General features: G+C 43.2%; 1 protein-coding gene across 4 annotated transcripts; it reads right to left on the reverse strand.

Annotated features, from left to right (window-relative positions):
* Nucleotides 1–259: 259 nt before the first annotated feature.
* Nucleotides 260–25,912, reverse strand: CALM2 (calmodulin 2). 4 transcript variants are annotated; one of them, XM_075925400.1, is made up of 7 exons: nt 19,510–20,065; nt 18,675–19,469; nt 16,155–16,185; nt 5,440–5,583; nt 5,259–5,365; nt 4,244–4,379; nt 260–885 (listed from the first exon to the last, which is right to left on the reverse strand). In XM_075925400.1, the coding sequence occupies exons 2-7, from the start codon at nt 18,735–18,737 to the stop codon at nt 857–859; spliced, it is 510 nt and encodes a 169-aa protein (XP_075781515.1). In that variant the 5' UTR covers nt 18,738–19,469; nt 19,510–20,065; the 3' UTR covers nt 260–856. The 4 variants fall into 4 exon arrangements, with proteins under 4 accessions (XP_075781515.1, XP_075781516.1, XP_006125556.1 ...); XM_075925401.1 differs by lacking the exons at nt 18,675–19,469; nt 19,510–20,065 and adding an exon at nt 25,773–25,912; XM_006125494.4 differs by lacking the exons at nt 18,675–19,469; nt 19,510–20,065 and adding an exon at nt 20,134–21,014.
* Nucleotides 25,913–26,210: the final 298 nt, after the last annotated feature.

Genomic DNA, 26,210 nt, shown 5'->3' on the forward strand with positions numbered 1-26,210 from the left:
TGCCCAAATATTTAGTGTTAGGATGTATAAACTTGCAGCCCTCAAGAAAAAATAATATTTCAGGCAGTTCTGTGACTTTCTGCAGTAGTTTCTCCAAATATAGAATTCACATGATAAAAATGGCCACTTTCCCCCAGGACACTAGTTGTCTCAGCATTCACAAGTAATTTTAAATATCTAATACACTCTGCCTGCATGCTGAGGCTATTAATCTCATTGCAGTCTAATACCATAAATAACTAAAGGATACACAAATATGCATAAGTTGTAATTTTTTATTGGAAAACAAATATACAACTTGGAATGGATCTGAGGCAAATTGTGCCATAAGCAGATTATTCTGAAAAGAAGTGGCTAAACAGAGTTTAAATAAGCATAGTAAGAGAAAATGATTTTCTGGTACAAAAAAAAATAGTGTACGAACGAGTACCTAGGTAATACACCCGTTTTGCAATAGTGCAACTTTTAAGTTCCATATTGTTAACTGTCAATAGTCCACGCAGAGTTAAGGCTCCACGTTTTAACAACATGCTAAGTTTCCTGAAGAAAGCTACTTTAACAAGCATAACCCAGATGTTCCCTCATTTGATCAACTCCAACAGACTTTAGATGGGCAGAAGGGCTTAAATATCCAAAGTAAGCCACATGCAACATTTGTTACTTTTGATCAATTTTTCCAAAAACTTGTCAGAACAATGACAGTAAGATAGAGGGAGAAAAAACATGAAATGGAATTCTAATTACTATACATGCATATTTTTGACAGTAAGGGAAAAAACCCTTTACAGATAAGTTACAAACAAAAGGCAAATAAACAATTTTGTACAAGAAATTTAACACATTCTGTACAATCTCTTCACTTTGCTGTCATCATTTGTACAAATTCTGAAAAGAAAAAGAAAGATGTATTAGTATCTTGCAAACCCTCTCATTACAAGCCGTCAAGACCCCTGTATTTACAGAGCTACTGTGCTAATGAATGTTTGAGATGCCTTTTGCGGGACAATGTTTGATGTTTTGCTATCTTTTCCAATCTGTTCCAAAAGAACCTGTTACCTGCATATCAGGATGTCATTTGCAGTTGTAGTTCTGAATGTCAGCTTGTCCCCCAAAACCTAAGGGACTTTTGTAGTATTGAATCCCGTAACACTGATGCCTTATCTTGCCTCACCAGAGTTAAAAATATTTGTTTCTAAGGCAGCTATAATCGATATATAACTAATCTGATAGCTTTCTTTGATAGGATAACGAGCCTTGTGGATAAGGGAGAAGCGGTGGATGTCATATACCTAGACTTTAGTAAGGCATTTGATATGGTCTCGCATGATATTCTTATTGATAAACTAGGCAAATATAACTTAGATAGGGCCACGATAAGGTGGGTGCATAATTGGCTGGATAACCGTAGTCAGAGAGTTGTTATTAACGGTGCTAAATCCTGCTGGAAAGGGATAACAAGTGGAGTTCCGCAAGGGTCTGTTTTGGGACCCGTACTGTTCAATATCTTCATCAATGATGTAGATATTGGGATAGAGAGTACGCTTATTAAGTTTGCAGATGATACCAAACTGGGTGGGGTTGCAACTTCTTTGGAGGATAGGGACATAATTCAAAATGACCTTAGCAAGTTAGGGAAATGGTCAGAGGTAAACAGGATGAGGTTTAATAAAGAGAAATGCAAAGTGCTCCACTTAGGAAGGAACAATCAGTTCCATACATACAAGATGGGAAGTGACTGTCTAGGAAGGAGCATGGCAGAAAGGGATCTAGGGGTCATAGTGGACCACAAGTTGAATATGAGTCAACAGTGTGATGCTGCTGCAAAAAAAGCAAATATGATTCTAGGTTGTATCAACAGGTGTGTTGTAAGCAAAACTCATGAAGTCATTCTGCCGCTCTACTCTGCACTAGTTAGGCCTCAGCTGGAGTACTGTGTCCAGTTCTGGGCGCCACATTTCAAAAAAGATGTGGAGAAATTGGAAAGGGTACAGAGAAGAGCAACAAGAATGATTAAAGGTCTAGAGAACATGACCTATGAAGCCAGGCTTCATGAACTGGGCTTGTTTAGTTTGGAAAAAAGAAGATTAAGGGGGGACATGATAGCGGTTTTCAAATATCTAAAAGGGTGTCACAAGGAGGAAGGAGAAAATTTGTTCCTCTTGGTTTCTGAGGACAGGACAAGGAGTAATGGGCTTAAAGTGCAGCAAGGGAGGTTTAGATTGGACATTAGGAAAAATTCCTAACTGTCAGGGTGGTCAAATATTGGAATAAATTGCCAAGGGAGGTGGTGGAATCTCCCTCTCTGGAGATATTTAAGAACAGGTTAGATAGACATCTGTCAGGGATAGTGTAGACAGAGCTTGGTCCAGCCTTGAGGGCGGGGGGCTGGACTCGATGACCTCTCGAGGTCCCTTCCAGTCCTATGATTCTATGAGTCTTCAGAAAGTTTGATGGGTCTTCAGCAAATGCTTAGCAGCTGCAGATTTCCACTTTGAAAAGACATTAATGTACTAGCTTTGACTACTGGGCAAAGGCTGCATTACTAGTCTCTTTTATAAGAGAGGGAAATTAACCTGCCATGACATAAAACCCCTCCAAAATAACTAGGTTTTTTTTTAAACTGTTTGTGCCTAGGAGAGGCTGCGATATGGGTCCATGAAGCAGTTGACAATTTAAGTCATAGCATGAAACGCCCGTTATTCAATTATTGTGTTCAACAATACATAACAAAGTTGTACCATGAGACAATGGCTGAAAGTTAAAGTTAGACAAATTTATATGGCAAATAAGGAGCACATTTTTGATAGCAAGGATAAATAGTGTTGATTTATCAAGGGTTATGATGAATTTTTAAATCTAAATTGAATGATTCTAAAAATAAACTCTAGGCATTATTTTGAGGAATTTGTATGGCATGTGTTACACAGGAGATCAGAATACACCATTACAATATTTCATCCTGACCTTAAAATCTATGAGTCTAGATCTCCTTAAACCCAAGGAAGAATGTGCTGACAGGGTGAAATTTGAGCGCCTCTGAAGACATTAACTAGCATGCACTAGGGAACATTAGCTAGTCACTGAGCAACAGAGCGAAGGAGCCACAAACGCTGCTGGGCAGCAGGAGAGGTGGAACAGATATCAGTTCCTCATTGTATGTGCTTTCTTTATATGCTGGACTAGTTTTCCTACTAGCGGGGAGGAAGAATTTGCCATTGACAATGGGAGATAAAAGGAAAGAAATCCAATTACTAACATAGAGCTCGCAGGATCTATATTATATAGAGAAACATTACTTGGTCCTGGCCCCTGAAGTGTGATTAATGTTAGGGAAACCTATGCCAGGCAACTTTTTACTTTAGAAAAATGAAACCTTTTCTGTGAAAGTGCTTGAGATTACAGGGACCAATGCTAGACTTTGTCAAAATGGAAATATCTGATTAATATATATAGAATTGATAGTTTGCTTCTATAGTTCTGTATACCAATTGCTAGTAATCTAAATGGTTATTTGCTTACCCTCTTACGTTACAATATACATTGGGAGTAGCATTTTGTTACCATTAACTGCAAGTCTATTTGAACACATTAAAGTGGCCTCCCACTAAAGTCAAATGCTTGCAAAGCTTAAGATATACAGAAAGATATCTAATCTTAGACGACTAGAATGATTAAGGTACATTACAGTTGAAGGATCTGAGGGTTTTTTTAGTATCCATCAAGACCCTTTCGGTTGCCCTACAGCAGGCCTGCACCACTCGGAAAGTGGCGATGGCCATATTACTGCAAAGAAAACAACTGCAGGCTGCAAGTAGGGATGCTTTCCCAAAAAATACTGAACACGTGGGCTAAAAATTTGTGTCGAGCAAAAACAAAACGCCATGTGTCTCCACTTGGCCCCGTGGCATTTGTCTCTCCTGCACCCTGCCCCTTTCTCCTGACCTGCCCTCCTCCGCTCAGCACAAGCCCCTTCCCCTCCCCTACCTGGCTTCTGCCTTCCAGGTTGCAGGGCTGCCGGAGCCTTTTTGAAACCGGTAGTGGCCAGCCGTGATGTCACGACGCCACATCATGCCAGCGTCCTGACACCTGCCAGCGTCCCGCTCTCTGGCTCATGCCTTGCCTCCTCGCACCGGAGCTGCATGCAGGCAGCCCATCAGCAGGAATTGCCGCACTTCCCCCTCCCTGGTGGCGCTCCGCTCCTCCGCTCAGCCAGAAAACATCAATTGTTCTTATTAAAGCTTACCTTCATAGTTTACTTGACCATCACCATCAATATCTGCTTCCCTAATCATTTCATCAACTTCTTCATCTGTTAGCTTCTCTCCAAGATTTGTCATCACATGGCGAAGTTCCGCAGCACTAATATAACCGTTTCCATCCTAAAGAAAGTTGAAAACCTTTGAAGAGAATTCAGTATAAACTAAATAACCTCTGAATTTATTCTACATACAGTACTCCTGGACAAGATTTAGGAGCTTCCCTAGAGGATAATTACTATTATATCACTTATAGAGAACCAGTGCCCAGTGTCAGATTTGTTTTCTGTGGTATCTTAACAATTCACAAGTTACTAGCCCTACATTTACTGTATGACTTAATAAGTATATCTTACCAGTATAACATTCAAAAAAACCCAAGTGATCTGGTTTTATATTTGTTCTATAAACAATGTAAATGAAGTAGTAAATTCTCACCGGTCTCAACCATTCTTTGATAGAGTGCTATCTTAAGTCTGATGACCAACCACTACTTGAATTTAAGCAGCTTTTAAGGCACTTGACTATAATAAAAAAAAAATCCATGAGATGCAGCCAAAACGTGTAGCATCTAAGTTCTTGTGAATTTATGGAAGCTATATTTCCAGCTTTGAACAAGTATGGTAACCATTTACATAGGCACTCGGGTGCTTTACTGAAGAACGACCTGAATTGTCTTGTGTGAACCTCCTGAAAGAGACCTCCATTTGTACACTGAATTTTATAACTTGCCTCCCAATAAGATTTATTAGTATTTCAAAATCAGTCCAAGTAGTAGGAACAATTTCTCACTGACTAGAACCTAAGGTATGTCCACCAGGCCTTCCATTTGTTATATGAAGAGGATCATCCAAGTCCAAGAGCAGAAACTGTACTTATTATATATAATCTAATTGCTGTACAGGATTTCTACAGTTTGGAAAGTTAGTGGCAGGTGTTATTTGGAAGTGATTTTATTCAATCCCTCAACTAACTTGCAAACCTTATACAACCCTTCAGTACCTTATCAAACACACGGAATGCCTCTCTAATTTCTTCTTCACTGTCTGTATCTTTCATCTTTCTTGCCATCATTGTCAGAAATTCTGGAAAATCAATTGTGCCATTGCCTGCAAGATAATTTTGTTATTAGTAATGCATTTAATAAGTTTATTTTCAATTAACTGCTTCTTAGAAAGCTTACCATCAGCATCTACTTCATTGATCATATCCTGTAGCTCAGCTTCCGTGGGGTTTTGACCAAGCGATCGCATCACGGTTCCCAATTCCTTTGTTGTTATAGTACCATCACCATCCTTGTCAAATAATGAAAAGGCTTCTTTGAATTCTGTTTGACAAAACAAGACACCAGGCATTGGTTAGTTTTAATAATCATAGTTAAAAATGTATTGCTTGTGATCAATTATTATCACTAATAATGATCAATTATTAGTTTCTTGATTTAGATTAGACAATATTCATTCTAGAAAACTAAATCCAACATCTGAAGTAACCAATAACCTGTCTAGAGTCATGATATGAAGGAATATTTCCCAGTAGTACAGTTGGATCTACCAGACTTATCTACAGGACAATTCAATTAAAGTATGAGGTTAATCCTAGCAAGTCTTAGAAAAAGCTCTTAAATATATGCTAGGGTAAGCTTCACTTTCCATTTTTCTGAAGTTTGAATTCCACTTAGGGTTTACAATTGTGAGGGAACTTCTATCAGTAACTCCACTAACTGAATGAGTTAGGAAAAAAAAAATAAACCTAATATGACAGGGTTAGCCATACATTAGAGTGTGGTATGAAAAGTGGCAACAGTCACAATTAAAATTTCTATGGAAATAGTTTTCCAAATCTGTTTTGATCGGATCTACCATTAGAGTATAACATACACTAACTTTGATAATTTTCTTAAGAGAATTTACGGAGAACTACTTCTTATCAAGGAAACATGCTTGCAGAGATTTTCCAAGTAAACATGTAAGTTGATTTTAACTCTAAGTTCTGTTGCATACAGTACTTGAAAGCAGTAGGTTTAGGATGAGCAGCCTTAACCTAAAGGAGCACATTCTTCTAGAATATTTATCATCTGACTTCTCAAACAGATGGTCAACCGACATCATAGCCTTGCTTGATGTGAGTCCAGTATTTAGCAATTGTGACCATCAGCACCCTAATCTACAGGAACAATTTGAAAATATAAACTAGACATAGAACAAAATATTGAAACTTCATTAGCAGCCTGTTTCATCTTCTACTATAGATGAAACATCACAAGCTCTTTTGTACATTATTAAAGTAGGTATTTATAGCTATTTCAGCTACAATATCTTAGCCAAAAATAGGGATGTAAAAAGTAATTAAAAAATGTAACCATGCAACTGCTAAAAATACTAGCAGTTACATGGTTACCAGCAGCCCCTGCTAGCCTGGCTCCCGGAGTCAAGTGATACTGCACAGCATATAGTGAAGCTTCCCCGGCAGAGGGCCAACAGGGTGAGGTTAACCATTTAAATCCCTAGTTACAAGTAGCCTTTGAACAGTAACCTTTCATTCGTTAGCAAAAACAAATCAGGCGTATTGGCTCTTGTACTATTTTACAATAGTTAGTTTGATTTCTGGTTTTCAGTTGCACTTAACCACCTGAGTGGATTCTTCACTAAAAGTAAAGTGCAATTTTTCCAGAAGGTATTAATTTACCTCACTTCTGAAGGCTTACTTTGAGCAGTGCTAGTAGAGCCCTTAAAATGTGAGTAAAGATCAAGCTAGAGACAAGTGATTCACTGCTATCTGCTGTACCAGGGACAGGAGTGAACACCTTCAAGTACGCCCAAATATCAACTACATTCCCTGAGGAAGGTCAGTAGAAGATATGCTGTTTGGCTGTACAAGGCAGCAATGAAGCGGTTTGAGTCCATCCCAACAAGCAAACAAAAACACACCTCCACCAACCCATCCACTTTTGCAAGAGGCATCTGATTTAAACTCAAGTGAGGTTTGACTGACTCATTTATTTCGCAACATGAAGCCAGTTTGAAGCTTAATGGCCAGAATGCTGAAGATTACACTTACACACAACTATCTGCAGTAGACACAGTAAGATACGTTGTCATCTAAGTAGGCGACTGAGGCCACATCTACAGCATGATATATGGTCAACTTTATTACAGTCAATGTCTTGGCACCTGATTTAGTACAGTCAAAGGTTCATGTCCCCACTGTGTGCAACAATTCAACATAGTTTGAAATAGTGCATCCCAATGAGGTAGACTGCTGTTGACTTTGAGAGCAATCCACTACGGGTGCCTGTGTTGCTTTCCATTCTGGATTATGCTTCCGGTGCACACTAGAACCAAAACTATGCAGTGGGTGGTTATGGGTTCGTGTGGTCAGTGACCCAGAATGCACATCTACACCCCCCTCCAGTTGAGATCAACAGGAAACAGCCTTTTTGCACCCTATTTGGACCTGCGCAGACGCCATAACAGTGTGGGTACGGACCCCCACTTGTGGATCCTGCTCTGCATCAAACCATTGTGATGATGTCTACCTTGGTGCCAAATGGTGCAGTATTTTGAGACTGTAAACATAGTATGCTAGGAAGAGGACAAGCAGGAACATCCCTGGAGATCATCTCTATCTTGGGGTCTCCTGGGCATACTGTACAGGCAAACCTCTGCATTCAGCAAAATGGAAATGCAGCTGCCAAACAACCCTCTGAACACAGCGCAATGTTGGTTCTGGTGCTGAGACACAAGCACAGACTGGTGGGACTGTATAGTGCTGCAGGTATGGGACAATCATCAGTGGCTGCAAAACCTGTGAATGTGCAAGGCCACTTCCATGGAACTTTGCAAATGGCTCCCCGCCCCACAAAGCACAGGGAGACACTGAGACCCACTCTGACCATGGAAAAGTGCGTTAGTTAGGAATTCATTTGGAGTTGAGAAGTCTACAGTAGGGGCTGTTATACAAGTAGCCAAGGCAACCAAAACTAGTGACTCTGGGAAATGTGGATACCCTGGTGGATGGCTTTGTTGTGATGGGATTCCCTAACTGAGGTGGGGCAATAAACTGAATGCACATCATCACCTTGGGCCCCCTGATCATCTTGCAAAGGAGTCCATAAACCACAAGGGGTACTTTTCCATGGTGCTACAGGAGCTGGTGGCTCATACAGGCCATTTCACTGACAGCACTGTAGGATGATTGGGAAAGGCACATATATCTTTGAGAACTTCTCCCTCTTCAGAAAGATGCATTCTGGAACTTTTCCAGAATAGAAAGTCAGAATCAGAGAGGACCCAACCTACCCCTTGGTCCTGTGGCTCATTGAAGTCCACAGGCAGCCTGGACCCCAGTAAGGATCAGTTCATTTTGCTCTTGTTCAGTCTGTAATTGGTGGTTGAATGCGCATTTGGGTATTTAAAGGGAACGTTTAGGAGTCTGCTAAATAGGTTGGACCACAGCAAATAAAACATTTCCTTTATGGGGGCAGCCTGGTGCATGCTCCAGAATCTTGGGAGAACAAAGGGGGGGGGGGGGGAGAGAGAGAGAAGAGAAGTTATTTAGTAACGGTGGGCGCTGAGGCAGAGCCACAGATTTTAAGCAACCAGATACCAGGGCTACATCTATATTAGTAAGATATCGTACAAAATCTTACCGCCTGTCTACACTGGCCGCGAGTACTTGCGCAAGAACACTGACATTCTAATGTATAAAATCAGTGCTCTTGCGCAAGTACTCTGACACTCCCGCTCAGGGATAAGCCCTCTTGCGCAAGAGACCAGTGTAGACAGGCAACATCAATTTCTTGTGCAAGAAAGCCTGATATTTAAAATGGTCATCGGAGCTTTCTTGCACAAGAGAGTGTCTACAGTGGCATGGATGCTCTTGCGCAAAAGCACATCTTTTGCGCAAAGGCACATGCCAGTGCAGACGCTCTCTTACTCAAATACTCTAACTCAAAAACTCTTGCATTAAAGAGTATTTGTGCGAAATCTTGCCACTGTAGACGTAGCCCAGGGGCATGGGGCAGTCCAAGTCATAGAGGCTTTGAAAGAAAGTTTTATGAATAGCCAGTTTTGAAAGTCATGCACTTTACTCTTGAGGTGCCCCTGCCTCCTGCGTGTTTACCTGTAATCCCCCACCCTTCTCCTACAATACAAGCAATAGAGACTTGCTCAGATATGCATTTTTATTTAGGAAAGACAGCAGGGACAGAAAAGAAGCCCATGGTGGGAATCCGAAAGGGGTGCTCAGAAACACAAGGATGACAGCCTTTTACCTACTGAGGCCCTGAAGATTGAGTTTGAGACTGCCCTTTCATTGTTCTCCCTATACACCTCCGTCACATCCTGAGGCCTCAGCAGTAGAGGCTATGGAGCTAGGGGAGAAGAGAGTTGTTGTGCATAGGGGCCACGGTCTCCATTACAGCTGTCAGGGACAAGATTATATTCTCCTGTTGCTTTGCTTGTACTTCCCTGTGTTATTCCTTGAGAAAAGCAGGAATACCAAAATAAACTTCAATGGCTCTTAATGACAACCAAACAACCTTGGTAGTGTAAGGCAATATATTGCAAGCTTATTTAAGTGCCCTCACTCGTTTTACTGCATTGTAACAACATCTGTTGGAAAACTGAACTGAAATTTAAGCACCTTAATTGTTCCATCACAGTGGTCACCAACCAGTTGACCAGGATCTACTGGTAGATGCTAGAGCCTCTGACAGATGATCGGGTGGTTTGGCTGGGAGGCTGTCTTCAGCTGCCTCTTTCCCCATTACTGTGCTGCTCCTGACCTCTGTCTTGAAGCTGCCCCCAAGAACCTCCTGCTTGCTGTTCAGGGTGGAAGTGGAGCGGAGGCACTGAAGTCAAGGTGCCCTCCCACCCCCCCATTCCCCATCGCCACAAAGTGAATAGGATGGGGCCTCAGAAGGGGTAGTATAGGTGCAGGGACGGAGGCAGGGCAAGGGGATATGGGTCTGAGGTAGATCCTAGATTAACTTAAATTCAAAAAATGATTATGTACTTAAAAAGGTTGGAGATCACTGTTCTACCAGATTTGAACCACATACTACGTGTACCTGACATGTATACAATGCACAATTGTTCAAAGCAAATTAAACAAGTTGTGAGGGTCCCTGCCCTGAAAAGCTTGCAATTTAAACCAAGTGGACAAATAGATGTTAGTTCAGAGAGGGGGACTAGAATGGATTTACGGTCATGAAGGATATACCTACACTTGAAACACCAATGATGCAGGTGATGAGCTATAATACTTCAGTGTAGTATTTCAAGACTGTGCAATTGTGAGGCATGCCCCCTACATGGGTGCAGAGGAACAAGGCAGTGCAGCAAGATCAACTAGCCTCCATGGGGGGGGGGGGGTGAGAGAGGGAGGGAACAGGACGGAGTACCACTTAGACCTACCCCACTCCCACCCCACCAACTGACCCTGTCCCCAGCCTTGGTGCAGCTCTGTACCTGACAGGTAGCCCAGCTGACAATCCCACACAACTCCAGCCCCTTGCATCCTTACCCTGTCCACCCACCCCACACTAGGCTGCTCCTGGCCCTGGCCCAAAGCAGGGGACAGGGGAAGAAACAAGCAGGGAAAAAGAGTATGACCCTCAAAGGTTTGCACCAGTGGTCTCTAGACATGACCTATGCCAGCTAAGGATATTAAAATTAGATTAGTTGATAACTGAATAGTCAATAGAATTTCCATCGATTACTCAGTAATGATGCTTCCACTTTGAAATGTAGCAAGAGCCCAAAAGGCAGAAGTGCCATGTGGTGTTCCATCTTTGAAATGCACAAGAATGCCGGCAGGGACTCGTGTGTTTCAGTCTTGGAAATACACTGCAGGAAGCCCGGGGCCAGCAGGGGACTCCGAGCGTCCCCTCTCCCGCACCGTGGCCCCAGGCTTCTGCTTTGAAATGCACAAGAGCGCCAGCAGAGACTCTTGTACATGCCAAAGATGGAATGCCACTACTGCCCCCTACCCTCTCCTGCAGAGCTGGGGGGAACTGGCTTTTAAGTTGTCCTCCTCGCCCCCCCCGGCACTACCTCCCCTCTTCCTTTTTGATAGAAAGTTCCTTTGTTTGTAAGTAGTCTTAAGTACACAGCTATGGCTAAGCCTACTGCAGACCATAAAGTCTTGGTCTGCTAATATTCTAAGAAATTGTTAGCGGTTTAACAAAAATATTTGCCATTTGACAATATGTTACCAATATTCAATTCATACTGGGTCAGACCAAAGGTCCATCTAGCCCAGTATCCTCTCCTCTGACAGTGGCCAATGCCAGGTGCCCTAAAGGGAATTAACGGAACAGGTAATCAAGTCACTTAAACAGCTGTCTCACCCTACTTGATTAATCAGGAGTCAAGGACCCATTAATGGGTCCACACACAGCTCTACAGTGTTTAGGGTGCCCAGTTCTAGTTTTAGGCACCATAAAACTGCCATCCAAACTGTAGGTGCTTAAAGTGAATAAGCTCTTGATCAGAGTCCCATATGGATTAATTTTATTTGTCTGAGCACATATACTGCTGCTGCCCTCAAGTTGTGCAGACAGCTAGCTCCTATTCAAGCCCAAGAGATTCAGGAACTAGAAAAGAATCAGTCACCTAAGCAAGCAGGTATGCTCAGAGGTAGGGATATGAAGGACTAGTCAACTAATTGCTTCCCCCCCTATCAGATAGAGGCAGCAAGGTGGGGGAAGAAGAAGGGATGCTTCAAAGTGGCACTTGAAGCCCGGGGCTAGACTCCAGACTTGCATCGACTATTTGATTATTCAATTACCCGAGTAACATCCTTACTCAGAGGTTGCCAGAGCCAGTACCATTCAAAAAACAGCACAGAAGAAAGGGCCCACCCTCTAAGCTTTCTGCCTGAGGGAATAATGAACTTGGTCTAAGAGAAGGTGGGCATCGCTCAGTGTGTAATTCCCCACAAACCTCCTGACACTTCATTCCCTTTCATACTGCTTAGGGAAAGAACCTTCTTGCAGCTCAAATTTGGATGCTTATCTTAGATGCTTTGAATACATCCTTTTCTTCATCTATCATTGGTTACCTCAGGGAGCTCTCTGCCTGTTCTGCTGGCTTTTAACACTTGAACACACCTCTCCTCCCTCCCCACCGGCCACCCCATTCCTTGAAAAGGGAGCCTGGGTACCTAGAACTAAGGCTTTTTGGATTTCAGTGTTATTCCTTTGATTGTCTAGATCAGTGGTCTCCAACCTTTTTAAGCATGAGATCATTTTTTTGAATCTACCTCAGACCCCAAACACCCTTGCTCTGCCTCCTTCCTCTGAGGCCCTGCCCCTGCTTACTCCATCCTCCCTCCCTTCCCCATACTCACTCTTATCAGGCTGGGGACTGAAGGTTGCTGTGCAGGGGATGCAGACACAGATCTTAGGCTAAAGGATTTGGAATGTGGGTGAAGTTTTGAGCTGAGCATGGGGCAAGAAGTGGAGGTGCAGGAGAGGTTGCAGGCTGGGAGCTTGGGCTAGGGCAGAGGCCTGGAGTGCAGGAGGGATTCAGGACTGGGGCCAGAGTTCAGAATGCAGACTCCAGCTAGGCACTGCTTACTACAGGTGACTTCTGGGTGGTGGTGCAGGGAGCTACAGTAGGCTCACCCCTACCCTGGCCATGCATCACTTCCAAAAGCAGCCAGTAAACTCTCCCTCTCTACTCCCCCCTCCGTGCTCTGTGGAGATGGGGTGGAGGACACCTCCAAGGCAGAGGGCAGAAGCAGCATGGCAGTGCTGAGAGGGGCAGGTGAAGTGCCGGCACTTGATCCTGCCAGGTGGCTATCGCCAGTCAAAGGTTCCAAGATCTACCTATAGATCCTGATCTACTGGTTGGGGACCACTGTTCTACATGTTTCAACTCTTATGCTCCCTTGTGGATGTGGTCCAATATCACCTTTCAAAATAGGATCAGCCAAGCTAGCTGTTCAGAAATCATAAGCTAAAGATGAAATTCTTAGACTTGTACCCAACTTCAGGAACAATTCTTGTTGACCTCCTCCCCAGCCTCACTGAGCAGGCACACAGTCCAGGCCACAGATCTATGGAACAGTAAGGTAACTTCTAAAGTTAAGACCACATGGCTCCAAACTGTCCAAAACTAAGTTCTGCTAACTGACTCTAGATGCTTTAACAAACCAAATAAACACTTTCAGAGCTGCTAAAAGTTATCATTGTAAGACTAAGCTCTGCCATTAAACAGATGGTAAAAGTCTTCAGAAGACTAGCACAAGGATTTAAGGATTAAAAGTGAGCATCTCTTTCAACATAAAACGTTGCCTAATTGAGAAGCATCACATAAGTGGACCGACTTGGCACAACCCTCCAATGCCAATCCAAGGGTCAACAATTAGGGATGTGAAATGTTAACTTGTTAATGGTTAACTGGTAAGTATGTCCTTTAGTGGGGGTTGGAGCATCCCCTGCAAAGGTGGGAGGAGCCACTCCAGATAGCAGGGCTGGAGCAGACACCCTACCCACACCAGCTTAACTGGTTAACCGATTAAATGGGATTTAAATGTATATTTGGGCCTCAAGCCATTTAGTATACCACCAGATAGTGTCTGACATACATGAAGCCATTTGTTGAATTTACAGCCGTTTAGTCACTTCTCAGATAAGTGACAAGGTTTAAAGAACCCAAGTACCCACAGTGTGCTTCCACAGCCACACTTGTGCAGATAAGTTTCTCCATTTGGCTAGAAATCCTGCTCTGGCTCTTCTGCGGTGAGAATTTCATGGCCATGTAAAGAGCCTTTTCTTGCATGAAGTACATTTTGTAAATGAATGCTGTGATGTCATGGAAATACCAGTGCTGTCATGCACAACACACACTAAAAGTGCTCTTAATAGATAAAATTGTTGAAAGTCCATTTCAATGAAGTCACTGTGTCCAGTCTTATAAAAATTCACAACAAAAACAGAAAGATCCTAAACACCTCTAAATCCATTTATTTTTCTGGGTGCTCCAACAGAAGCTTCCATGGGGGTAGCCACGTGTTAGTCTGTAACTTAAAAAAATTAAGACAACAAATGGTCCTGCAGCACCTTCGAGACAAAAAATGAAGATGGTATCATGAACTTTTGTTGGCAGAACCCACTTCAGATGAATAGAGCAAGGGGTCCACAAGTATAAATAAGCAGAAGAAAAAGAAATAGGGAGGGAAAGAGAAAAAAAAATCTTGGCAATTACAATGTCCATGCTAAATGAGGCTAACAGAAGTGCCCATTATGTAGCTTTTGATGCCATAAGAATAGACGCTTGTCACAGATACACGTGCATAATCAAACTTGGCAGACAAAGTTATGTAGATTGAACACAGTTCCATGGATATTACAGAATAAGTAATTTGACATACGACTGGCATAACAGAACCTTAGACACTATCAGGTTAAGGCTATATTTGACCTATTTTTCAAATTCAGTGGGGAATCACTACTCTAATACACAAGTCTCAAATTATCCTGTTTTTCCACTTTTAGACTTCAAAGTTACCAGGCAACCATTCTGTTTCAATGGAGTCACTGGTCTTTCAATGTTTGCATTACCTCTGAAACAGTCAGACATTGGACTTCCTGTGACTCCACAACAGTCACCAGTGCAAAGATTATTACAACATGCAAGAGGACTAAGATTTAATTTAAGCAACTAGGAAAATTGTTCTAAAGCCCTTTGAAAGTTGAAATATGCCAACAGCTATCTATGAAAGTCTGATGCTGAATTAGACTGGCATAAGACCATTGTGCCTATTTTAATAAGCCTTGGATTTTCATTTTGGGTGTCCTTAAGACAGTTTAACTTCCAAAAGTTGCAATCATTTTCAGACTTAAGCATACATACACGCAATGCTGTCCTGCTGCTCTTCAGTTTGGGAATTGTGCCCTAAAAATGCTGAGAGAAGATACCCAAAGGTTGTAAATAATGAACTGTGCTAGGCAAGATACATCTAAAATGTGTTTGAACACAGAATTCATGTTCAAGAGCAATCAAACACAGTGATCTGTTTATAGTTGGGAGCCTGGTAAGATTAGAAATAAAGATGCTTCAGTGTGTTCAAAATAAACACTGAAGTCTAATTCTAATACCATTTAAATATAAGGTAGCTGGAAACTCAAGATATTAGTATCTGTTGAAACAGTGTCCCTCATTCAAACAATATCTGAGTTCTTGATAGTTAGATACAATAGTAGGTTTTAACAATGGAAGACTTACAACTAAGTTAAGTCTGTTAGTTCTTCTGCAGAAGCAGCAATAATCAGAATAGCCACCCACCACTACACCCCCATACAAGCAAGTATGCAATATTTATCTCAGGATGTGGGGGAAATTTAGTCCTTAGATCATACTTTTGAAATTCGCACACACCTATATTCACCTTAAGAGCTAACAACATTAAGCAAGAAGTCTCTAAAAATGTACTCCAATTTTAACCAGGAAGCGATACTATTATGCAGAAAGCCAATTAAAATATTAGTTCTTATGCTATCTTGAATATGCAAATGAGCAATAATTAAGAGGCAACTAAGACCTGTTAAGCAATTAGCAATAGGCAGAATTCTCAGAGTATATGACATGTTACATTTGTTTACAATGAGCACTGACAAGTTTGATTTCCTTTCAGGATGAACAATAATGCAGTGTTTTATTTGTTAGGAACAGTCCAGGCATATACAACTCTAAATTAAACATTTTTACCAAATCATTAAAGTGAAGTTAGTACACACAACGTAAGTCACTTCAAGCTGGGGATGAGGCAGCATGCCCTTGATTCCAAGCACCTATGTTTAGAGACATTTAACTTGCCACAAACTAATACCAAATCAATACAGTGAAGTCTCAAATGTAGGTTTGTTAACAGCACCTCAAAACTCACCTGCAATCTGCTCTTCTGTCAGTTGATCAGCCTATAACAGAAAACAGTATTATATTCCAGTAAAACAAAAGTGAATAAGTTCGTCATAAAACTTTTGCAAAAAAGTATTGACTTCAGTTCTTGTAGCTTTAAAACTGAGCTGGGACACTTAAATGCAAAATGTACCATGGCTCAGCTACCTATTCAAAAAATAGCCTACAACTTTAAAATTACAATACACACCTTGACTACAGCAGAACTTGTCACCAGCTTATCTGCTAGGTTGTTAAAATGCCATCTGGTAGTGACCAAGTGTTGAACAGACCTGAATACTGGGCAGTTAACCTAGGTAAGACCTTACAGCAGGGCTGGACAAAATACAGCCCACCAAGCCACCAGATCTGACCCATGGACCAGACTGCCAGGACCCTCAGAGGGACACAGCTGCTGCCATTTAAAACCCAGTCCCTGCATCTCCCTGACCTGCAGGGAGGGGGTGGCTTCGAGCATCTCCCCACCTTCAGCCTAAACCTCAGCTCCTATTTGCCAGAAACAACCAGCCAATAAGAACTGGCCTCTCCAGCCAATAGAGATTGGCTGGCTGTTTGCTAATCGGAGCTGAGAGATTGGCCTGAACAACTGGGGCAGCACAAGCTTGTTCCTCCATGCAGAGTTCAGAGCCATGTGGAGGGAGCAGCCTGCATTTTCAGGAGGGCTGGGGCTGCAGCAGGCAAAGCGCCCAGCCTGCCTTAGTGGTGCTGCAGCCTGCTGGCCAGGAGACACTTGGGTATACTCCTCCCATCCAGTGCCTGCCTCTGGCACCTCAGCCCCTGCTACCTCCCAACTCCCTCCCCCAGATCACCATCCAAACCCAAGTGACAACTCCCTCCCAAACCCTGTACTCTTTCCTACATCCTTTCCCCAGGCCAGAACCCTCTCCTGCACCCCCACTCCCCTCCTTGATCCTACACTCCAATCCCCTGACCCAGGTCACAACCTGCTCCTCCACCCAAACACCCTATCAGCCCCCACAGCATCTCCTGCACCCCAGTCCCTTATCCTGTGCACTCTTTTGCACCTAACCTCCAACCTAGACCCCACACTCCCTCCACAGAAAAGTATGGCCCTTGACCACTTTCTTGGAGTGGTGCCCCACCGAAAATTATTGCCCATCCCTGCCTAAAGCCAATCTCTAATCTCTTGAACAATCCAGTTCCCTCTAGACAAGTGCTACTCAACTTTGGAAGTCCCGGAGGCCATGATATTCACAGCACATGCTGAGGACTACAACTTAAGTGTGGTTGCGCATGCTTCTTTCACCCTGACGGGCATGAATATAAAACACTTCCCCACAGTGTCCCAGTGCTCCTGGCACCTCCTCCCTGGGACTAGAAATGCCAACACCCTTTACCTGTGTGTTCCAGCCAGCCCATCCCCTTGCATCTTTCAATGCTCACCCCACCTGGAAGAAGCCTCATCATTATGAAGCATATTCCCAGTGGAGGCCATGTTCAAAGTATCCCACCCGCGGGCCACGTGTTGAACCCCGCTAGAGTCGCACTGCGGGCCACAAACAAATGGGGTGCGGGCCATATGCAACTCGCAGGCTGCAAGTTGAGTAGCCCAGCTCTAGACAGTGTTTAGAGGTATAAATGTATCTGTAAAGACTTAGGCATTTAGTCTATGAATTGTGTGTAAAATGTGTCAGTTCTTAGCAAGTCTCATTCTTGCTAATGCAGACTAATGTCTGTTTTGAAGAGAATCCCGGTAACTAAAACACAATGTTTCCTAAAACAAGTGATGCGTGTCTGTTGAAAACATCATATGAAAGCCTGGTGATCAAATAGCCAGTTTGTACTGAAAATTACTAGCGATATATTTGTATTAAAAAGGTTACCAGATTTTCTCATCTGACAAGTTTGATTAGAAGTCTCAATTTTGTATTTTATTACCTTTTGACTTTTGTTGGCTTATGCTGTATGCACTAGCAATACCAAAATCCTGCTTAATTGGTTAACTGGCTAAACGTAATGTTTAACCTGTTAACCAATTAAAGGAGTGGTGGGCCCCTCCCCACCACAGGCCTGGAGAAGCCCTCACCAGTTAACTGGTAAGTGTACTGGTTAACCATCTCATGGGCCTAGTGGGCGCCTCATCTATACTGTAGTACAGCCTTTGCAATTCTGCACCACTATTAGTTTAGTGGTGTACATCTATAAACTTTCAATTAGTTTTAATCTTGGGGCGCCACAGTTTGACAGCAACAAGGACGGGGCATTAGAGCCATTTTAAAACAAGTTACTCTTGACAGAATGCAATGGCATGAGGGGCTTAGAGTTTCATTTTCAAGTTTAGGCATGGCTGGATTTTTCATTACGCACAGTGCTTAAGGTCTACGAAAAAGTTTAGGGCCAAAAAATATTCATAATTTACTCAAATGAGAAAAGAAAATGGTAAATCAAACTTAATTTGTTATCTTTAGTCAAACATACAACATACAATTAGATATTTACTTTGCGACTGAGCAAAAAATCAGATTACATTGTGAAATGCCATTTCTCTCAGTTGAAAGTAGTGCAAGTGAAGATAGTCGTTCTGTCCCATGGTGGACCAAAGACAGTTCTTTATAAGTTTTAACTGAAAATATTGCTCGCCTTCACAATTTGTGCCCAAGATGAAGAGACATTCTGAAAGCAATGTTGAAATTTGGAAAACTTGTCAGTTATTTATGATCATTTGTGCCACAGATTTCTCCTCTCGTATGTATACAGAGAACCACAGAAATTCATCAGTAAATGCATGTTTGAGATTGGACGGGTAGGTATTGATTAATGGCCTTGCTCTAGAGACTTCCTCTCCGGGCATTGACCTATCCACAAGAAAACGAAACCTTTAATTTAATGTGGTGCATGCTATGCTGCTTGTTTGACAATCTCAACAGTAAGTTTATCCATAAGATAGAAGCACAATGTGTGAAATTTGCCATTGGCACTCCAATCCGAGAGTATTACCCATATAAACGTCACCCAAAAATTGCTGTCATTTGCATTGTGGGGGTCTCATTGTAGTTGCTTGGTGAGATCTGTTGCAATTGCTTCAAACACATGAAATTCACCATAGGTATCACGAAAGCGTTCTAAAAGACCCTCAAATTCACAACAGTGCACAATTCAATGCCAGCCTCCCGTAGAGCTTTATTCACACGATTTGTTTTTGTACTATGTCAATCTAAATGACGCACATCAAAGTGGTCTCCAACTGATCCAGCTTTAGGGACTTTGCCTCATGGACAGCTGCTGATGGTTGTTGATCACTTTCAGCTATGTCTATCAAAGCCTGATGAATTTCAGAATAGTTCATATATGTCTATCAAAGCCTGATGAATTTCAGAATAGTTCATATAAAGTGCTCTGGTGGTATTGCTTTGTGCTAATCATCTTGTTTCTCATGTGCTTTGCACAACATCGGTATTTTGCTTCATGTTTAGACCATCTGTGGGGTGAAGCTGAGAAGAACAGAATGAATAACTGCAAAATCCCCCAAAACCTGACTGATGCTGGGCAACACTCCACATCAGCTGATCCAATCAAATTCAGACTACGGGCAGCACAAGGAACCCATTCAGCCAAACTGTTAAGGTCACAAACCCTAGCTTGAAACCCTGAATAAACACCACTGATATTGCTGGCGTTATCTGATTGACATGCAGCTTGCAATATCAATGCCATCAAGTTTGAGAATATCCTGCAAAAGATTAAGTATATTCCACCACGTTATTCAATGGGGATGAACTGAAGAAACTGCTCAACCACACTTCCAATCACTCAGTACATGACAAAACACCACTGTAAGCTGATCAGAGTGACTATCAGGAGATCCATTGATATTGATTCCATAATACTTTGCCTTCTTGATCTCAGATATTATCTGCACCATAACTTTGAATCCCAATATATCAATCAAAATTCATCCCCTATAGTTTTCGAAAGATAAGACATACCCACGTCATTGCATGTGTTCAAGAGAAACGGATCAAGTTCAGCTAGAAGTTCAATGCAATTAAGAGAGTTCCATTAAGGCAGCTGTGCACTTCAGTATCCCCACAAAAGGCTAGGCCTGGTTCAGCAAGGAATCTTAGTACATACAGCAACTATTCTCTTCATCATTTCAATCCAGTATTTAGATGATCTTGCCTTCATCTTCAGTTGTGTCAATTCTGGCAGACTTCTGATGCTGCAGCATCTTTAACAGTGCTCCAAGATGATCCTTTGACTGCCTTTGTCCAAACATCAAAACTTGTTATAAACTGATGAGTCACTGACACAGAAAAGTTGGCACACATAGCAATACATTTTACCAGTTGAGGGAGAATAAGCAAGCCATTCTCTTTGGACAAGTTTCCCCACTTGCTAGTCATCTGAAAGAATGTTCTTCACGTGCATCTCTCCTTACCAAAAACATCTACCTAGCAATGAGAAAGATGAATCCAAATTCTGAGGTGGTGTACTTCTGGCAAAATATTTTATGAAAAGGGAGTCATTTCCCACTCAGCTGGGTCACAACTATTCTTTGGTATCTCTTTCTGTTACAACCACATCTTCTGTCAGTATTGTCACTTCCACTTCTGAAGTAGCGTGACTGATCCTGGCTTGAACCTTCAAAATCAAGTAAGGATCACCACTCTGACATCTGCTTCAACATGTTCTGCAGCTTTGTTTTCCAGGTCTGATATGCATGGATCCATGGGAGAGCTTGAACTGTCACTCCTCATATCTTCTTCTCTCATGAAATTCAGCAAAGAACCCCTCCTCATTGGTTTTAAAGCTGGCTCCTTTTCCTTTACATATCTACATTCATGCCTCCTCTTATAGCCATGACATTCATACAAAAGGTACCCTGAAAATTAAAAAAAAAAAGAAAAAAACTTGAACTATAAATGAAAGATGTCAAAATAATGAACAGTCAAGCAAAACAAATAGAATAATGAGCAAAAAAATGCGTTAGAAGAGTTAACATCTGCAGAACAAAAATTGCCGACAACTTTTTTATAAAAATCTTCAATATAAGATTTCATTAAAATCTGTTAAGTGATTTAGAAAAGGAAAGACTCGACGGATGGATTCACCGACAGACAGAAAGCCATGTCATGTCCATAATCCAAAAGAGTCAAAATAAATTCTAGGATGCTCAAAACTTATATCTATTAATCTCAATCAAAATTTATCATTACTATATGACATACAAGTTAAAATTAATATACAATGACAAATTTGCCATTTCAATACATTGCCAAATGGAAATAATTTACAAATCAACAAATGATACTGAACACTCAACTATTATATAATAAAAATTTAAAATTCTTACCTTTAGTATTTGTGTGTCTTCAAAAAGCCAGTCCTTCCCAAGTATTTTATCACTTTATCATCACCAAGTCTAAAGAAAATCTTTCACTACCTTAATTACTATAGTGTTTGTGTTTCACAGTTGTATTTCAGAAACTCTAGGCTACCAAAGCTCCCCATAACCTGCCTGGCCACCCAGCTGCTTAATGAGCCCACCCAGCAGCTCAGGGCTCTGGCTGGCTGGGGGTGGGTAGCCACCCTCTCCCTCAGCTGCAGCAGCTCATTGCTGGAGAACCGGGAGAGCAGGAGGGAGTAGGTGGCTTGAGGGCAGGAATCAGAGGGGAGGGGAGTTTGAAGTGCCCTGTCTCCTGGCTTGGCAGCCTGGAGAAGACCAGTCTAATTACAGCAGCAAAGTTTGGATGCAGTTTAATGTGAGAAACCTAGTACTTTCCTCCAGCCTGCTTGGCTAGGAGGGGAAGAGAAGCATACTGCATGGCGTAGGTGGGGGAAGTAGGGAGTTGGGTAGATGTTAGTATGGTGGGGAGCTTGAGCTGTGCCCTCCAGTCCTGACTCCCAGCTGGTGCCTGGAACTCTGAGAAGTAGGATTCTATCCCTGACCCCCAGATGGGCTAGGACTACTGAGAGATACTGCACAAGGGTAGATGCTGGTGTCTGTATGGTGAGGTGGGGGAGGTGTGCCAACTAAGAAATCTTTCTAGAGATTTGCCCATTCAAATTCTATTGCCAAGATTAACCCAATAATCTGCAGCTACTCTAAAAACTGAGTGCAAAAATTGAGATATCATTGACTCTTATCCCAATTTCACTGATGTTGGTTAGTAGAGATGTTTCCTTCAAGGAAAGTCTTAAAATGAAGTGGGAGGACTATTGCATGACGCTACAATTTAACACTGCCCTAATTCTCAAACATCTTTCACATAAGAACCAAGGTCTTTGTCCACAAAATCATCCACTCCACCTATTGCTGGAAAATGAATACATGCATTAATATGATTTACCAGAAAATAAAATAAAAGTTTCACATATTCCAACTTATTTTGAAGAATGACATTTGGAAAAACTACAATGGGGGCAGGGGTTTGTCAACTTCCAACATTTGGAAGTTATCATTCATGAAAGTGTCCAGCACATCCATTAGCTTTTGTGTTGAGGCCCTTTAGGAAAGTTGGGTTATGATACACAGATAGAAGAGGCAAAGTGGCCTACTAAGAAAAAGGATGCAGTAATGACCACGGGAAGAAAAAACTATCCATTGCATCTGTGACCCCTTGCTCCAGTACTGAATCTAGGCACATGACCTCAGTTCAGTAGAGTAAAACACATTTTTCCTAGCTACAGATGCAAAAAGCTACACAGGTTCAATATTAGGTTCAGTTTTCTTCAAAAAAACATACAAAGTTTGGACAGATTCAGACATCCAATTCTTACATGGCATATTTTCAACCTATGGGGCGCACTACTGTACTGCCAATCAAGTTTATGGAGGACATCCTTGCAAAATTAACACCAACCAGCACTGAGATCAGTGCTGAGAAACCGGAGACCCACTGGGTGCTATGTGTAGCCCACGACATTTTATTCATTGTTGCCCATGCAGAGGGTTGCCACATTCTTATTTCAGTCTATGTAGGTTTTTTCTTGCTGTTATTACTAAAGTGACATGTCAAGCAAGGGCACACAACACTGACTGCACTCCCTTTCCATGCAATTAAAGCACTGCTATAGTTCAACTGGCACATCCCACAAATACTAGGTATGCTACTGGTGTTCGCAAAATTTATATCCCAGGAGGCTATCTTGGTTACCATAATCTTGCGGCCTACCGAAATGAAGAGAGCCGCTCATATGGCCCACTCACTAGCCTCAGTTGCCCATCACTGGTTTAAGAGTGTCATTCAAAGCATACTACAAAACAAACAATATCTTCCCTGTTATTGTTCTACCTGACTGGAGGACATATAGCACATGTTAGATGATTTATAGTTATACCCAGTAACCACTCCACAAAGCCATGAGTGTCACTCACTTGTAAGAAGCAAAATCACTACCTGTGCGATTTCTAAAACCTGTTTTACGGCTTTACATATCCAATTCTCATGCCACCCACCTCCCCCATTCAAGATTACCAAGTAATCCTACCCTCTCCCCCAAAGGGTCTTCTGTGACCATACCCCATTACATGACTCATGCAAAATCTCTTTATCATGTTCATGGCAGTAAAGTGGGCATAAGATTTTGAATGAAGGGGAAAACTTTCTATTGAGGCCTCAGATATATAGCAATAGAAAAAGTAAATCAGTGCAATAGAATGCATTGGTAGGGGGATAGGACTGAACAAACACCATTTATACTCCTGAAAGCTCTGTTCTGCCAGAACCCCTGCAAAACAGCAGTTAAAGGTGCAGTCAGTGAGTCTGCTACTAGATGTTCTCATTAAAGCCAATATAGCGCTGAGGCATAAAGCAAATGATACACCTTCAGCTGTGAAGCTAGTAGCAGTTCTAGGAATAGCTCAATGCTAGAGCTGTTTTAGGAAACTTCCCAGTGCTCATGCTACATATTGAGGCCAGTATATACAGTCCTTCGGTTATTCACACCTTGCTTCACAACACCTGATCTGTCCACACTGCTAGGATAGTTTCCTACACCACCACTCAACCGATTAGTCCAATTCTGTCTGACAGCCTCCTCCACCTCAAACTTTTTTTTATAAAATATAGTATTTTAAAGAGAGTGTTGCTTAAGCTGATTTGTGTAAAAAGGGGATGATTTGTTTTTATCAATACACCTTTTTAAGTTTTCTAATATCTTTCAATGCACCCTCAAACATATTATTGCCTTAAAGTTTTGTTCAAGGTTTACAGCAAACTAACTTGCATCATTAGATTAAGCCTTGTTAGGCATTCAATATTGGACCTGCAGTTCAACCACCTGTGATCTGATGAATAAAACAGCAAGTAGAAAATTTAAAGCAAAGATCAACTAATTATGTAGTGTAACTCCTGAACAGTGTATGAAACCCCTAGAGGCAGGGCTGTAATACTAGTTGGAACAAACAAGAGCACTAGCCATCCTGTGCAGGCCATTAACAGTTTACACTAGTTGCATAGCAGGCAGTGAAAAGGAACCAAATTAAGGGGAGGGGGAAATGAAGTTAAGCAAGTCACAGAATTAAATGCCATCATATTCCAGAACTTGCGTTTAGGTCAAACACCTGTTAACCATAATTAGTGATGACAATCATGCTGCTAAGAAGCACAGAATCAGAATCAGCAACAAGATAGCTGGATTGGTCATATGAACCTGAACGAGGTATCTGCCGCCAGAGCCTGTGCTGTGGGAAAACCATTTTGCTTGCAACTTGAGTATTAGTCATTCACAAATTTTACCAAGTTTGGTCTGTTGGCGCTGACCACAGCCATGCTGAAGGTGTCACCACCACTTCACACCCATTTCTATCTTCAAGGACTTGGCTTACAACCTAAACCAATTTTAGTTTGGTAGAAAACAACAGGCACTCGCAAGCATGAAAGTCTTTAATCTGGAGCCTTGTCACATGAGCCCGTCCCCACCCAAGGGGATGATCGTTACGCCTTGGCCCGGACCCCCGAAGACAGATGCTGAGTGGAGAAGGGCTCCGTGTGGCTGCAGAGCTCGGCTGCCTTTAACCCGAAAGCAGCACACGGGGCTCGCCGGCGTTGCTTTCGGAGACAACCCGCTTCGCTGCGCAGCCCCGCGCTCCAGGCGCGCCGAGAAGCCCCGTCCTGGGGTGGGGACCAAACGCTCCGGGGCGGACTCGGCTGGGCTCCCGGGCTAGAGACAGGCAGCGCCCGCCACCGAGCGGGAAGCCGCCCCCGACCCGCAACTAATCCCGCGCCACAGCAGCCGGGGCGAGCGCCCGCAGAAGAGGCTCCCGGCGGGAGCTGCCGGCCGGTGAGCGCGCGTCCGAGCCCGGGGCCAGAGGGTGCGGGGAGGCGGCCTCGCCTCAAAGCCGCAGCGCTCGGCGGTGCCTTGCGAGCGCTCGGGCCAGCGCCCCCCAGGTCCGGCCAGGGGCGCGGCTGCTGCCCCAAGAAACCGTTACTCCCCCTCCCCCGGGAAGCATCATGGCGCGCGCAGCGCCGGAGCTGACAGTTTGAATTTTGAACCGGCACCGGCGGGAAGGCCGCGCGCGAGTCGCCTCCCGCCCCCCGACTCCACCGCCGCCCCCATCCTGCAGCCGCCCCGCCAGAGCGAGCCGGGGCCTGGCGCTAGCCCGGGGCAGCCGCGCACTCACCATGCCGGCTCGGCCTGGCGGCGGGGCGCAAGCTCCAAGGGCTGCAGCTGAGCTCTCTCTGACCGACCGCTACGCGGCTCGCCTTGCACTGAGCCCGGCCCGCCGGCAAACAGTGCCTCATAAGCCTGCTCACTCCCCTCCAGGATCGCTCCGCGCCGCCCTCCTCCACCCGCCCCAGCAGGCCAAGTAGAAACGAGATCCGTCACGCTCCCCTCTTAAATACAAACCCTGCCCACATCCCGAATGTGTCCGCAGGCCCTGCCCCGGCCCTAGCAGAGGGAAATCTCAGACACGAAGGAAAGGGAGGACCCCTCTTGGGGAAACGACGGGACTCGGGAGCATGGCGCTACTTTTCCTGGCGGAGGAGCATGTAGTGTTAAGAGAATAAAGAAGGGTGCCGATTGGTCGGCCAGCACCCGCAATGCGTCACTCCGGACA

This window comes from Pelodiscus sinensis, chromosome 3 (genome assembly GCF_049634645.1).
Source record: "Pelodiscus sinensis isolate JC-2024 chromosome 3, ASM4963464v1, whole genome shotgun sequence".
NCBI classification, from domain to species: Eukaryota; Metazoa; Chordata; order Testudines; family Trionychidae; genus Pelodiscus; species Pelodiscus sinensis.

Coding starts and splice junctions, on each gene's coding strand:
- CALM2 (XM_075925399.1), bottom strand. CDS start 25,893: ATGAGGCACTGTTTGCCGGCGGGCCGGGCTCAGTGCAAGGCGAGCCGC. Junction 4,380..5,258: donor CATTCCGTGTGTTTGATAAG/GTACTGAAGGGT, acceptor AACTTTCTTTAG/GATGGAAACGGTTATATTAG. Junction 886..4,243: donor TGGTCAAGTAAACTATGAAG/GTAAGCTTTAAT, acceptor TTTTCTTTTCAG/AATTTGTACAAATGATGACA.